At 36.4% G+C, this 15,122-nt stretch overlaps 1 protein-coding gene across 1 annotated transcript in view; it reads right to left on the bottom strand.

Moving 5' to 3' along the window:
• The window catches only part of GPM6A (glycoprotein M6A), a 42,388-nt gene extending 28,472 nt beyond the window's left edge, over positions 1-13,916 (bottom strand). The window contains exons 1-2 of the mRNA XM_061993201.1: positions 13,768-13,916; positions 12,096-12,299 (exon numbers count right to left, since the gene is read on the bottom strand). Of these exons, the coding sequence (XP_061849185.1) occupies positions 12,096-12,299; positions 13,768-13,916 (353 nt within the window). The remainder of the gene's footprint in view (positions 1-12,095; positions 12,300-13,767) is intronic.
• Positions 13,917-15,122: the final 1,206 nt, after the last annotated feature.

A 15,122-nucleotide genomic window follows, 5' to 3' on the forward strand; every position in this document is an offset into this window, starting at 1 on the left:
ATAATCCAGAAACTAATTGGGAAATGGAAGATGAATTTCAATATGCACCAAACTACTACACAAACTAAGACATTTCACAAGACACAAAGATTAATACTTTTAATGTTTTAAAAATGAATATTTAATGATTACATTTCTTTGGGATTACACTTTTCATCATTATCCAAAAGACAAGTCTCAACATTTTTTTTACATATACAATAGTAAAGCTCAAAACTGTCTTTAACTTTGAATGGTTTACAAGAACATCAAAGTCAGATTCAAGTTTAAAGTTGATATTTCAGATATATGACTGTCTACAACTTCACTGAATGTGTCTTAAGCTTGCACTGGTCTCATAAAAAGACAATTAAACTTATGACCTGATTGGGAGTGAGAGTATTATAAATTAATGCTTTTGGCACCTATAGTAGCTTTTTTTTTTCAGAAGGTGGTAACTGACGGGTTCTGGGAATGAGACAGAACGTTCTTCCCTACCATTTCAATAACAAAGCCCTGTCAGTTTTTTTCCACATCACTTTTCCTCCAATACTCAAGTGTATTGAGTAGTTAATATCTGTAGTTAAAGTAGTTAATATCTGTATGGAATGCATACATGAAGTATTCAAAATAGTGCAACAAATTTAAGAATATAGACAAGGTTAAGAATATAGACAAGGTTAATGAAAATTATTCCTTTAAGAATTTATTCCTTTAAGAATATAGACAAATTTAAGAATATAGACAAGGTTAATGAAAAGATTAAATTTATTTTAATACATATAATTTCTGATTACATTGTAAAAAATCCATTTCTTCCATTTCCCTAATTTCACAGTAATTCAGCTGATGAAATACTGATTTAACAGAAAAATTATGTCTGGATTCTATCTTATCATTACTGATGGAAGTAAACTTATAACAATCAGCAACTTTGTGACTGGTAGAAGATGTCTTCCAATTCCTATATCACATACCTTATAAAATTATGACTTCCACTAGTGGGTGAATTGTGGGAGTTCAGCTCCTCACAGACCTCTGTGTGCTTGGTGCTGTATAAATTAAAAACTATCATTGCCCTAAAGAAATTCATATTTTTGTGAAGTACAGAGCCTGTTTCAGCCTTTGTAACATCCCCTTAATCCATCTGTGCTGAGTCTCTCACTGAGCTGCTTGTATCAAAAGATCTCTGCTTTTTCCTCAGCCTTATGTGTAACTAAAGGAATAACCTTCACTTAAACCTTCCTATCACAACAACAATATATATATATCTATACGCTAGTCAAATATAGAAATCAATTTCTTCCTCATAGACTCTCTACAGAGAGAAGCAGTAAAATCTCTACTAATCAGACTACAAGAGATGTAATAACCAGACTTACTCAAATGAGAAAGGATCTGGTAAAATACAAAGAGTAAAAATACAAGCAAAAATGAAAAAAAAACCCCATTAAACTACCTCTTTAAAAGTCAAGTAGAAATTTCTTGTAATATAAGTACATTTAATAGGTGCTGTATTTTCTTTTAATATACATTTATTTAAATATAGTGCAACAGTAACTGCATAGAGTTTAGAAGATAATGTTGGTAATAAATTATTCTGCAGCATCTAATAAATGTCACATAAACTGATTTTTCAACAAAATGATAATAAATAAAATATAGTTCTTGTAAAATGGAGATTATTATCTTGAAATAAAATTTGATTCTTCGTGAATGAGCTGGAACTAGTGAAAGCCTTCTTTGCTTTAGTCTTTACTGCTAAGGCCAGCCTTAGGGAAGCCTAGTCCCTGTAGGATAGTGAGATAATCTGGAGAATGGAAGAACTTCCCTTGATGGATGAGGATGGGATTAGAGACTTTTTAGGCAAGTTTAACACCCCTAAATCTGTGATTCCTGCTGGGATGCACCCACTAGTGCTAAGGGAGTTGGCTAATGTTATTGCTAAGTCAAGGTGCCTGAAGACTGGAGGAAGGCCAATGTCACTCCAGTCTTCAAAAACGACAAGAAGAAAGACCTAGGAAACTACAGACCAGTCAGCTTCACCTCCACCCCTGGAGAGGTGATGGAACAGCTCATTCTGAATGTCATTTGTAAACACAAAAAGGAAAAGGTTAGTCAACACCGATTCACCAAAAGGAAAATCTGCTTGACCAACCTTATAGCCTTCTATGAGAGTATAACTGGCTGATTAGATGAGGAGAGAGCAGTCGATGTCATCTACGGTGACTTCAGCAAAGTTTTTGATACTGTCTCCCATAACATCCTCATCAGAAAACTCAAGCAGTGTGTCTTGGATGAGTGGATGGTGAGGTGGATTGAGGTGAGGTGAGGTGGAACTGGGTGAATGACAGAGCCCAGAGGGTGGGCATCAATGGAGCCAAGTTGGAGGTCTGTGGACAGTGGAGTTCCACAGGCACTGGCTCTGGGGCCAGTCTTGTTCAACATCTTCATCAACGACCTGGATGAGGGAACAGTGTACCCTCAGCAAGTTGGCTGATGACACCAAATTGAGAGGACTGGCTGATTCCCCAGAAGGCTGTGCTACCATTCAGCAGGACCTCGACCAGCTTGAGAGTTGGGTAGAGGGGAACCTCATGAGGTTCAACAGGACAAGTGCAAGAATCCTGCTTCTAGGAAGGAACAACCCCGTGCTCCAGTACAGGCTGGGGATTGACCTGCTGGAGAGTATCTCTGTAGAGAGAGGAACCTGTAAGTTCTGGTGGACAAGCAAACTAACCAATAGCCAGTAATGTGCCCTTGTGATCAAGAAGGCCAATGGCATCCTGGGATGCATCAAGAAGAGAGTGGCCAGCAGGTTGAGGGAGATTTTCCTTCCCCTCTACTCTGCCCTGATGAGGCCTTATCTGGAGAATTGTGTCCAATTCTGGGTTCCCTAGCTCAAGAAAGACAGGGAACTTCTGGAAAGAGTCCAACAAAGGACCACCAAGATGATCAGGAGAATGGAATATCTTTCTTATGAGGAAAGCTGTGGGATCTGGGACTGTTCAGTTGGAGAAGAGGAGACTAGGGGACGATCTCATTGACACTTACAAGTATTTAAAAGGTGTTTGTCAAGAGGATAGGGTCCTGTTTTTTCCTATTGTCTCAAGTGATAAGCTAAAGGATAACAGACATAAGGTGAAACACAAAATGTTCCACTTAAACATAAGGAAAATCATTACTATGGAGGTGAGGGAGGCCTGACACAGGCTGCCCAGGAGGGTTATGGAAACTCCTTCTCTGGAGGTTTTCAAAACCCATCTGGAAAATTTCCTGTGCTACCTGATCTAGGTGGACCTGCTTTAGCAGGAGGGTTGGACTAGATAATCTCTAGAGGTCCTTTCCAACTCCCACCATTCTGTGATTCTGTGAAAAGCATAGTAGTACAAAGATTTTGATAGGCATAACCCACCAGAGTACTAAGTTTTTACTGTGCAAATAGTTTTCCAGCATTTATTATTCTGCCTCACATTTGTCTTCCTGAATTTATAATACAACTTCTTTAATATAGATAATAATATTCAGATACTACAGGTGGTGAAAAGCATATATTTGCCAGCAAACTGTACCTATAGTTTCTGAATGCAAGTAGATGCAGGCAATTACACGTATTTCCAAGCTAAGAACACCCAAAACACAAGGAAAATAAAAAATCAAAGTTATCAAAGTACTATACAATCTAAAAAGATGAGAAATGTATCTTAGAAATAAATTGTAAAAAGATGTGGCAAAAGCATATCACAGAATTCATGAGTATTTCATTATTTCAAACTATCTGGATGTCTGGGCCCAGAGAGTCATGGTGAATGGAGTTAATTTGGAGTTGGTGGCCAGTCACTAGTGGTGTTCTCCAGGACTTAGTGTTTGGGCCTGTTCTGTTTAACATCTTTAATAATGATCTGGATGAGAGGATCAAGTGCACACTCAGTAAGTTCAGACGACATCATGCTGGGTGGGTGTGTACATCTGCTTGAGGGTAGAATGGGTCTTCAGAGGGAGAAGCTGGATCAATGGGCCAAGGCAAAATGTTTGAGGTTTAAAAAGGGCAAATGCTGGGTCCAAAAAAACTCTATGCAATGCTACAGGCTTGGGGACATGTGGCTGGAAAGCTGCCTGGTGGAAAAGGATCTGAGGATGTTGGTCAACAGCCACTTGAACATGAGCCAGCAGTGTGCACAGGTGGCCAAGAAGGCCAATGGCATCCTGGTTTGTATCAGAAATAGTGTGACCAGCAGGAGCAGGCAAGTGATTGTCCCGCTGTACTTGGTGCTGGTGATACTGTCCTTTGAGTTCTGTGTTAATTTTTGGGCCTCTCACTACAAGAAGGACATTGAGGTCCTGGAACATGTCCAGAAGCAGGGAACGAAGCTGATGAAAGGTCTGGAAAACAAGCATTATGAGGAGTGTCTGAGGGAATTGGAGTTCTTCAGTCTAGAGGAGAGGAGACTGAGGGGAGATATGATCACTCTCTACAACTGCCTGAAAGGAGTTTGTAGCAAGGTGAGGACCAATCTCCTCTACCGAGTAATGAATGACAGGACAAGAGGAAATGGGCTCAAGTTACACCAGGATAGGTTTAGGTTGGAGATTAGGAAGAACTTTTTCACTGAGAGAGAGGATTGTTAAACACTGGAATAGGCTCCCAGGGAAGTGGTGGTGTCATCATTCCTGAAAATATTTTAAAAATGTTGTGTAGTTGAGGTGCTGAGGTATATGGTGTAAGTAGTAGGCTTGGCAGTGTTAAGTTAGTTAGTAGTTGAACTTGATGATTTTAAAGGTCTTTTCCCACAAAAAATATTCTATAATTCTATGAATTTCCCTATTCAATTATTTCATAAAATGAGGAACGCATTTTTGGAGGTACCTCCCATATCCTAAATTCTATTTAGATTCTTACTGGTTTTGCTTTGAACAGAATACAGAGCTGAATAGTTAGTAAATGTGACTTTTCATTACTGTATAATCTTGCAAAGGTTATATTCTCAGGTACTGGCATGTTTTGCCAGATCTGATGCATCTGCCAAATGTTACCAGATCTAAAATGCATGTTCTGCAATGTTCTGCATCTAATTTTTAATACACTATATTTGTCCAGTGTTACTTTTTAAGTGTTACAGAACCATTCCAGTGAAATAGAAACTGTTCTCCTTAAGTAAACTTCATGTTTTTAAAAATGAAAAATGATATTGTTCTCTCTCTGATAGCTCCTGTCAAATTAGAATATAAAAACAATACACATGGGCCAAAGTTCCTTGCAGAGTTAAGTTCATTCTTCTGCATGTAATCAGAACCCAGGTACAAGAACTCAGATTATTATTACTAAGAACTCTTGTTAGCCTAGTTAGCAGTCTCTTTACCATTGGGATTAGTGGTAAACCCTTAACACAGCAGTAGGGATTATGAGTACATCTGTATAAGTGTTTTGTCTCAGGAATGGATTTTATAATGTTATCTTTTTTTAAGCAAGTCATGTAGCTGTGAGACCCTACTTAGGAGATGTGGCTTGCATCATGTGTTTCAGAGTGCACAACATGGATTCCTTTTCAATTAAACTAAATAGGAAGTATGTTCCAGGAGTACACACTCCTACCACACTCGAGCTACTAACAGATATTTGAATCTTTGTATCAGGCAAGACTGAGTCCATAATAAGTCCTTGAAACAAATAATGTGCAAAAAGAAAATTATTACTACCAAGTATTTAGTTCTACTGACCAGTTTCTATTGTGCTAATGCTGCTTTCTAATGTATATGTAGTCATACACATAACTACATCTCCTCGCCTTAATTCTGGAGTACATCTTCAGAGCCTTCATCTCAAAAATACCAGGAAAGTAGATTCTCTGTATATTTCAAAAGAGAGATTGAATAAGGCAGTACTCAGTTTACTGTTATCCATTTTTCATACTGCGAGATTATCAGCCTATTCCTTACACACAACAGACACATAGTATTACATATCAATGTAGGATTTCTACAATACTTAGATGAAATAGGATTAATTGAAAATTATTTGCTGTCACAGAAGAAGCTACACTTTATATATGTCAATGTAGTAAGTTTTAGGGATTTTAAGGATAGTTTCCAAGCATTGTATTTGCAAAATACTTTGTAATAAAGTATTTTGCTGATCTTTGTAATATTTTTCAGATACATCTCTTTTTTCAGATGTTTTATAGGTATCAAATTGACCTAATAAAATAAAAAAATTAAAATATAGAACCAAACATACTTATAAGAATTTTTAGATAATTATTTTTTATATAAAATGATCATTTTAGAAAGATCTTTTAACACTAATTTTATGGACATTAAGCTAAAAAATTCAGATCATGCTATCTAGAAAATATATTATTTTTTAATATAAAGACAAAGTAAAATATTTTAAAATAACTATTTGAATAGTATTATGTAACCAAGAGAATTAGAACAATCCTTACCAAAAAGTATTATACAACTCTAAAAATGTGGTATACACCTTAAATGACTGTACAAACCTAGACTTCAACAATACTAGGTTAGCATAAGCAAACTGTACATCTCCACTTCTTTTCTGTCTCTTCTTCCTGTTCATAGGCTCAGACAGCTGAATTGGTGCCCAGATGTATCTTTTCTATATAGAACCAGTGTGATCATTTGCCAGGGTTCTTTAGGATAGCTACTGTTTACAGACATACTATGACACAGCTCTACATAAGTTAGCAATTCCTTGTCCTGATATACAAGGTCTACACACGATCTAATGCAAATATTTATTAATATTGTATTTCATATCACCTAGTCTTTACTACACATCTCATTGAAATATCTGTCACAATATTCCATTACGATTAGTGTAACAATATTAAGGATAACAATAATATTTTTAGTGGTACCAATATTTAACTTGTGAGAGCTGCAAAGCAAATAAATCAAAGAACAGAAAAGATCACAATAACATACTTCTCAAAACACTGGTTTCAAACATGAAGCGGAGAATATACAAGCTTCTACACACACTTTTTTGGCTTTCTTAAAAAGAATACAGTTGCACATACATGTATCTATTACTAAATCATATCCTTTTAATAAAAAATTACTATACACTAACTAATAAAAAGGTTATCAGTACAACAGCATCTGAAACACAGATTTTCATGTCTTGAAACAAAGGAAATTTGTAGCTGTAAGAAGGTGGCTCCAGTAGAGCATCTGGTACTTCCAACATAGATGATAGCAACAACAGATTTACAAATTGTAAATTCATTGAGTTTACTATTTCTTTAACACCTTTAAAAGGAAGTGAATTTACAATGACCTGAATTAACTCTGACTGTAGTAGAAAATGTAGTTGTTTCTATAGGGAAGATTTCTTAATTTTCCACTGCAAGAGCATGATTCCCTTGTTTCGTGGCCTATATATCACAAAGATGTGACAGATGGTACTAACTGGCCTTGCATACTAAAGAGCAAGAACTGTGAAAAGATACTGTTGGGAAATACATCAAGTGTACCTTGTGCTATTGATTTCATAAAAAACCATTTTCCGGAATTTGTTCTAAACACCAGAAAAAATATAAAAAAGAGCTCATACAATCCATATTTGATAATCATACATCTATTTCTGCTGATTTTAGAATCTTGTCAAAATCAGTAATTAAGTGAGCAAATCTAGTCATTCCCAGTGCTTTGCAGATATGGTGTTCACTGAAATTTATTAAGTTATTAGAATGACTGAATACCACATTTGCCTCAAGATGATTACTCAGTTTCACTGAGCTGTTAAACTAATAAAGTAGGCAACATAAACCATTCACCTCTCACAGTTATAATATCTTTCAGGCAGTTTTCAAGAAAATTTAAAACACCATATTTATTTTCCTATGCTTCCTTTGAATCACAGAGAATCAAAATAGCTACTGTATATCCACTGAAGGAATCCGTATCCCAAGCAATATTTTATGACTTCTGTACATGAAATCTGCAAACAGGCATTTCTTGGGGCAAACCCTGCCCCTCCCCGCCTCAAAGGGTAGCTGTTGTTAGATAAGTGATAATGTTGATAAATTTGGAACTATGGGGAATGAAGTATCACAAAGGTGATTCAGAAAGCAATATAATTAGTGGTTAGTCCCAGTGAAAAGGTCACTCATTGATAATTTCAAATATTTTTTTATAACCATACAATTAATTAAAGGTTCATGGATTTAAAATTACTCTTTAAGGATAGAAGATTGTACCTCATTCAGAATTGTGATTTTTTAAGACATCCTTTCTCCAACAGGAATACCTTTCTGTATAGTATGTGTTCATATGAATTTGAATACATTTGATTTATCTTAGTTTTCAAGATTTTAGATTACCTGTTTTAGATGTATCAACTTAGCTATAATCCATTACTTTGAGAGAATATCCTTTAAAAATAATTCTTATTACTATTTGAAACTGCTGTTTTAACAACCTATTACAGGCCAAATTTGGTTTTGTCTTTTTTCCACCCTAAACACTTGCAATCAAAAGAGCATTCTTTACTGTAAACCTATGAAAACATTGTCTCCAGCCTACTCAGAATCTTTCCAGGATGTGTCCAATACCTCGGAATTATTGGCCATGATTATTCTATATTTTAACTCATGGAATTTTTTTTTTTTTAATTGTTTTAACTGTCTGACATTGAAGGAATTTTAAAACATGTTCCAAAACTTACTCTTCATTTAACAATTATAAATATTTACTATTTACTAGTATTTCCAAAACAGATATGAACTACAGCTGTTATACATTCTTTGAATTCAGGTAAGAGTCTGGGGAGCTGGAATCAGCTGGAACCCACTCAGCAGCACCAGCTCTCAGACCCTCTTCTATTCCATGCGGGCTGCTGCTCTTGGATGAACCCCCAAATGTGTATCTCTCCAAGATCTATTGCAAGTTCTTAATTTATCCAATCACTAGGGCATCTCATGGGATGAGGACTCCCCGTGGGGCAGCAGCCAAGGCCTATCCCAGCACACTAAACCAAGTGCAGAGCAATCAAGGCCAAATGAGTCCATGGTGAGTGACTGAGAGCTCCAGGTTGGGCTGAAGTGAGTTCCTGGAGAGCAGACAGTTTGTGGGAAGGACCCATGGCAGGCCAGGGAGGGAGAATCAGGGCTGTTGATATACTCAGGGATATTGACATGGACATTTCTGAATGGCTTTCTAGCATTTAGGTACTTTTGATTTCATTTTAGACCCTTAAAGTGTGTTTAAGTTCTTGTTTATGCCCTCATTATGCTCTACTTCTTCTACAGGGTTCTGTTGCTTCTTTTAAAACGTAATGAGTAGCTGGAAAAAGATGGTTGCTTGTGAGCTGTGTTGATTTCAGAACAATTGTGGGTACAGTTAAAAAAGCGTTTATCTCTTACCAACCACATAAGTAGCTCTTAGATAGGGATTGATTTTTATTATGAATGACATTTGAAATCCACTGTGCTAATAAAAATCTAGACAGAAACCATATGCGTGATGAAACATAATCTAACATGCTTCACTCCACTGAAGTATCTGACTAGCACATTTATCGCAGTAGGACAGACTCCAGGTCAGCCTGAGACATATTATAGCTCTAGAAGCATCAAGAGGCAAAATGTCTTAAATAACTTAAAAAATATCATTTAGAAGGGCACACTGCTAGGTTTCTTTTTAAAAATTCTTATTATTTCTAATCAGAAAAATAAATATCATGGGTTTATTTCCATGTTAATATGCATAATTTTAGGAATGTAGGCACTACACTGTTCGTTTCTGCTTAAATATTTTTTCTTTATGTCTTTTGGCCTTTTAAAGCAATTTAATTACCATAGGTTTTTGTACTGCCAACAGTTAATCAATATTTGTCAGAAAATATCAAGCTTTCCTCTCCCTACAAAATTATTTTTAAAAGCAGATTAATAACTGCTCAAACAGACAGAAAATTACTGTGTACAAACCTATTTGAGAATCATACAACTAGTCCAGTCAAAACAATGACCTATCTGCTTTTAGTAAAAATATTTGTTTCTCCTCTACAACTTTAGAAACATCTTTCACAGCTGAATAAACTGAAATTTGGATTCCAGTAAGTTCGATAAGGAAATAATTTAGTTTAATATATCCTTAAGTAAAAAGAAAACCAAACAAATGAAAAAGCTACTAGCTAAGCCAACAACTGGATGTCAAGAAAAAAAATCACTTTTACGATTCCTTAATAATTTTCAAATACTTATATGCATTTGAACTACATCTCCTTACTGATATTTTCACTTAAGTATTTGACAGAGGGAAGCTGGAAAACTTGCCATGAAGAGAAAGCATCGATTTGTGGCTGTTCTGCACTAATAGCTACCTAGAGACTAATAAAATAAGTTAGTGTCTAATAAAATGACTGATCTTTCATTCAGGATAACAGTGAACCTTAGCTACCAAGTCAGCTCAGACCCATTACTCTAAATGACATGTCAAAAAGGCAAAGCAGAAGTCACATACTTCTCATCAACCCTGTATATATATATATACAAGGACATCTTATACATAGCAGCAACATACTTATTTCGTACATTTTCTTTTCTGGCTACTTCTTTCACAAAATATACAGCTAAAATGCACAGAGAAGCTTTAGAAAGTATATTGATAATATAGCACTTCGCAAGCTAATAGATTTAAGATTCCGTTTTTAGCTGTCATGGAAACAGTAGTACTAAGTCAGATCAAAAGTATATCTTGTCCATTTTGCTCAACAATGTTTCAAACAATGACTATAAAAAACTAAGAACAAGAAAGTCAATAGGATAATCCTCAACACTATTCTAGCCTCTGAAACTTCCTGAGCTGTATAAGTCTGTGTGTAATTAGGAACTATCAAAGAGTTTCTTATTCAGTAGTCCCTCGGACCTATATAAGCTTTTGGCATCCACAATATGGAACCAGCTTCACAGATCTGCTCTACTGAAGAACCATCGCATGTTCCTTCTGAACCTGGTACCTACTGGTTTCCTCTGATACCTCAAACTTCTTAGACTGTAAGAGAAAGACAATCTAACCTTGCATACCTTACTCATAATTTTATGAGTTTACAGACCTCTAGCCCAACACCTCTTAATCACCCTCTTTCCAGATCAAAGACTACTACTATACTAAATTTTTAACCATATAGCCTCTGTTCTATAACTCTAATCCTCTTTCTTTGCCGTCTTTGGGACATTGATATTTTACACATTATCAATGATATGGATGAAAGATGGATTTGTAAAACAGCATAAGTATGTTCTCTGTTTCTCTATGATTTTCCCAGTACTTCCCAGTACTTGGTTTGCTTCTTGACCCTTGCAAGCACTCAGCTGCCATCATTATGGAACTATCCATTATAAGAGGACAATATATTTGGTGGATGTTCAAATCACTCACTTCTCCAAAAATTAGTGAAAGAAAAGGATTATTCAGCTTCAGTTATGACTATTAGCAGTCAGATAAGAATTTGGATTTCAAATATCTAAGACATGTTTTAAAGAGATAATTTAAAGGAGATTACAAAATGCATCATTTTATTTTAGGTCACAGTAAACCACTCTGTTAAATTTAATTAATTTACCAAATGGAAGGAGATATTCAGAAAGAGGTTTTCAGGAGTAGCAAAGCATGAAAACTTCAGAACAGATGAATTCTAGGAAAACCAGAGGCAATAGAGTTTTGACATTTCAAGTCTCAGGGTTATTTCACAACTCTTCAGTTCTTTCTTTATTGTGTTTATTCCCAGAACTCATCTGTTACTTGTTACTCACTCTCACTTTAACTATTTAGAGTATAGAGATCTATTTTTTTTCTTTCAGAAAAGAATTTATCACCAGACAAAAAGGATAAAAGCAAGCATGTATAGAGCAGATCCATCAATATTATACGAAGTAATGTTTAGTAATAAATTAAACTATAACAATAGGACAATATATAATATTATAAGTTGCTTGTAAATAGTAAAATATCAGCTCTGTCAAAGAGAGGTTATAGAATTTGTTCTTTCTATAATTTTCATTGCAATATATTTTTTAGAGTTAAATTTATATCTCCTGTGGAATTTTTCAGTAGTTTTAAAGGAAAACAATTAAAAGAAACTAATAACTTACATGGTAAAGACATCAATAACATCTCCTGCAGCTCTTGTCATCTCAAAGTAGGTCTGCAGAATATTGACTGTTCCTGAAAGTGCTTCATGTCCACAACCACAGAACAGCGCAACTCCAGCATACAGCAGGATGGTGGCAATCAAAGATGCATAGGGAATACCTCCCAGGCATTTGATGCAACACTCAAAGCACCCTACAAGAAAACAAATTTGTGTATTAATATATCAAGACAGAAAAATAGTTTCACTCTTGAGAAATACTTTGGAAAATTGAAGACTTCAGGCCAAAGAGAGATTAGTTCAAGTAGAACAACCCATAATGTCAGAAAATCTGTGAAAAGACAGAGGTTAATTCAACTTCCAAGTCTTCTCTTTTGCCACTTGCCCAAATGTAGCTATGTCAACTGATTAACATAAAATGTTAATTCCTTGTACAGCTTCACGTTTTTGTTCATAGCAGGATATAATGTCAATCCTAGGTTACACCTATATATTGATAATTTCTGTTGCTCACCTGTCAAATTATTGAGGAGGTTCCTCAATAACAGGAAAAACACAGAAAGAGGCTATCCGGTTCACTTCTTTCACCATAGGCTTATTTAAATTTTTTATCTGTACAGTGCTGGTAACAGAAATGCTCCTACCCACAATATCCATTCTTCACGCATCACACAAAATACTCACAAAAATAAATGAAGATATTCACTACAAAAAGCACAGAATAAGAAGCAATTAAGAAGCTGAATTTTCTCTCAATGTATTTAACCCTGTGCAATGTTCCTTAAGTGACAGCAATTACTCTTGACTTTTATAAGGCCAACCTTTTGTCCAGTCATCTGTCTCTAAATCAATGCCTAATTCCACAACAAATCCTCAGCAAGGATGCTCAAGTTTCTGACACTATCCTGCCTGACTAATTTTTCAAGTAATTTCATGAATGTAGCATCTCTGATTCTCCAAACCTCACCACTCCTGTAAGGACTTTTACACTCTGCAGAGCCCTTCCTATTGCCTACTGGAAGGACAGAGAGGGCAGGAACCACTGGCTGTAGGAAGGCAATTCAGTAAGTTGATGTTTTCTCATAAGTGTGAATAGTTTATGCCAGAAAGGATTTGAATGAAAAATAAGGTGAGGCCTATAAATTTTAAATGCTTGTTAAAACAATATAAGATGTTCAACAGGTGTGAGTCAATGTAATGGTTTTGTCTGGGCCAGGTTTTGGTAGCAAAGGGACTACAGGGGTAGCTTCTTTAAAAAAAGAGCTGCCAGAAGCTTCCCTTGTAGCTAATAGGGCTAATGCCAGTCAAGTCTAAGATGGACCAACCTTTGAGCAAAGCCTGGCCAAATAGTAGTTGAGGTAATGCCTCTGTGATTAACATATTTGAGAAGAAGTTGCTGAACAGATGCTGAACAACAGCAGCAGCAGAGGGAATGAGAATGTGAGAAAAACATTTCTGTAGATACCAAGGTCAGAGGAGGAGAGGAAGGAGGTGCCCAGGCACTGGAAGAAAGATTCCCCTGTGAATTGTGGTGAAGATCATGGTGAGGCAGGTGTCCCTCTGCAGCCCATGGAGGTCCACAAGCAAGCAGAGATGCACTTGCAGTCCATGGAGGACCCCACGCTGGAGCGGGTGGATGCCTGAAGGAGGATGTGACTCTGTGAGAAGCTCACCCTGGAATAAGTTCCTGGCAGGTTCCTGGTAGAGCCTGGGAGCCCATGGAGAGAAAAGCCCACATCACAGTAGGTTTGCTGTCAAGACTTGTGATCCCATGAGGGATCAAGGTTGGAGCAGTCTCTTCCTGAAGGACTGTTTTCCTCATGGATGACCCACTTTGGGGCAGTGAGCTGCCCCCATGGGAAGGCCGTATGCCAGAGCAGTTAGTGAAGAACTGTAGCCCATGGAAAGGACATACTGTGGAGAAGTTCATGGAGGACTATCTCCTGTGGGAGGGACCCCACACTGTAGCAGTGGGAAGTGTGAGGTGGCCTCCCCCTGAGAAAAAGGAGAGGCAAAGTCCATCTGTAATGAACTAACCCCCATGCCCCATCCCTCTGCACCATTGGGGAGGAGGAGAGAGAGTCCTGGGAAGAAGGAGGAGTGGGGGGAAGTGTTTTAAGTTTGGTTTTACTTCTCATTTCCCTGCTCTGTTCTGATTGTTCATTAATAAATCAAACCATTTTTCCTCAAGTTGAGTTTGTTTCACCTATGAGGCTAATTGCTGAGTGATCTACCTGTCCTTATCTTGACAGACCTTTGCTATATTTCATTCTCCCCTGTCCAGTTTAGGAGAGCAAGTGATAGAATGATTTTGTGGGCATCTGGTACCCATCCAGGGCTAAACTGCCACAGTCAATATATTTTAATGTGCTCCAAAAGCTTTAGGATATGCTAAATCATAAGAATACCAGAGATATATTAAAAGACAAAGGCACAAAAAGGCCATTCTTTAAAGAAGATATGTCTATTTTTCTCAATGTGTAGCCTTTACATATAATTTAGTATTTTATCCTTTAAGTTAGTAACTTCTTATTTCCTGTAGCTTCGATGACTACAGTAGTAGTTTCCTCTGTCTGTTCAAACATTCATTTTCTGGTTTTAATGAGCAAATATCAATCTGCCCTATACAATTACATATTTACCAGCTATTTATACACAAACTTTTTGCAAGCTAACAGTTTAAGTAATTTTCAAGTATACATACATTTTAGTTAAATAGAACCCTCTATTGATATTCTGTAAATATAGGTACTACTAAAAGTGGTACTTAAACTACTAAATAATTCCTGTAAAGAAAATGAATATTCTAAACATGCAGAAAAGAGACTGACTTCATACAGTGGGGTAGTTCCCAACTATATATGCCAATTGTATAAAAATAGAAAGATATGTCTTGAGACTACTTTTGTTTAAGGACATATTGCTATATGACAGCCAACTGTAAAATACCACATGTAAAATGTACAAATTCACATACTAAAACTGCTGCCAAGGTCTTACTAAATAATCTGTTGTACAAGTCATCCAC

Source organism: Colius striatus, chromosome 3 (genome assembly GCF_028858725.1).
Source record: "Colius striatus isolate bColStr4 chromosome 3, bColStr4.1.hap1, whole genome shotgun sequence".
Lineage (NCBI taxonomy): Eukaryota > Metazoa > Chordata > Aves > Coliiformes > Coliidae > Colius > Colius striatus.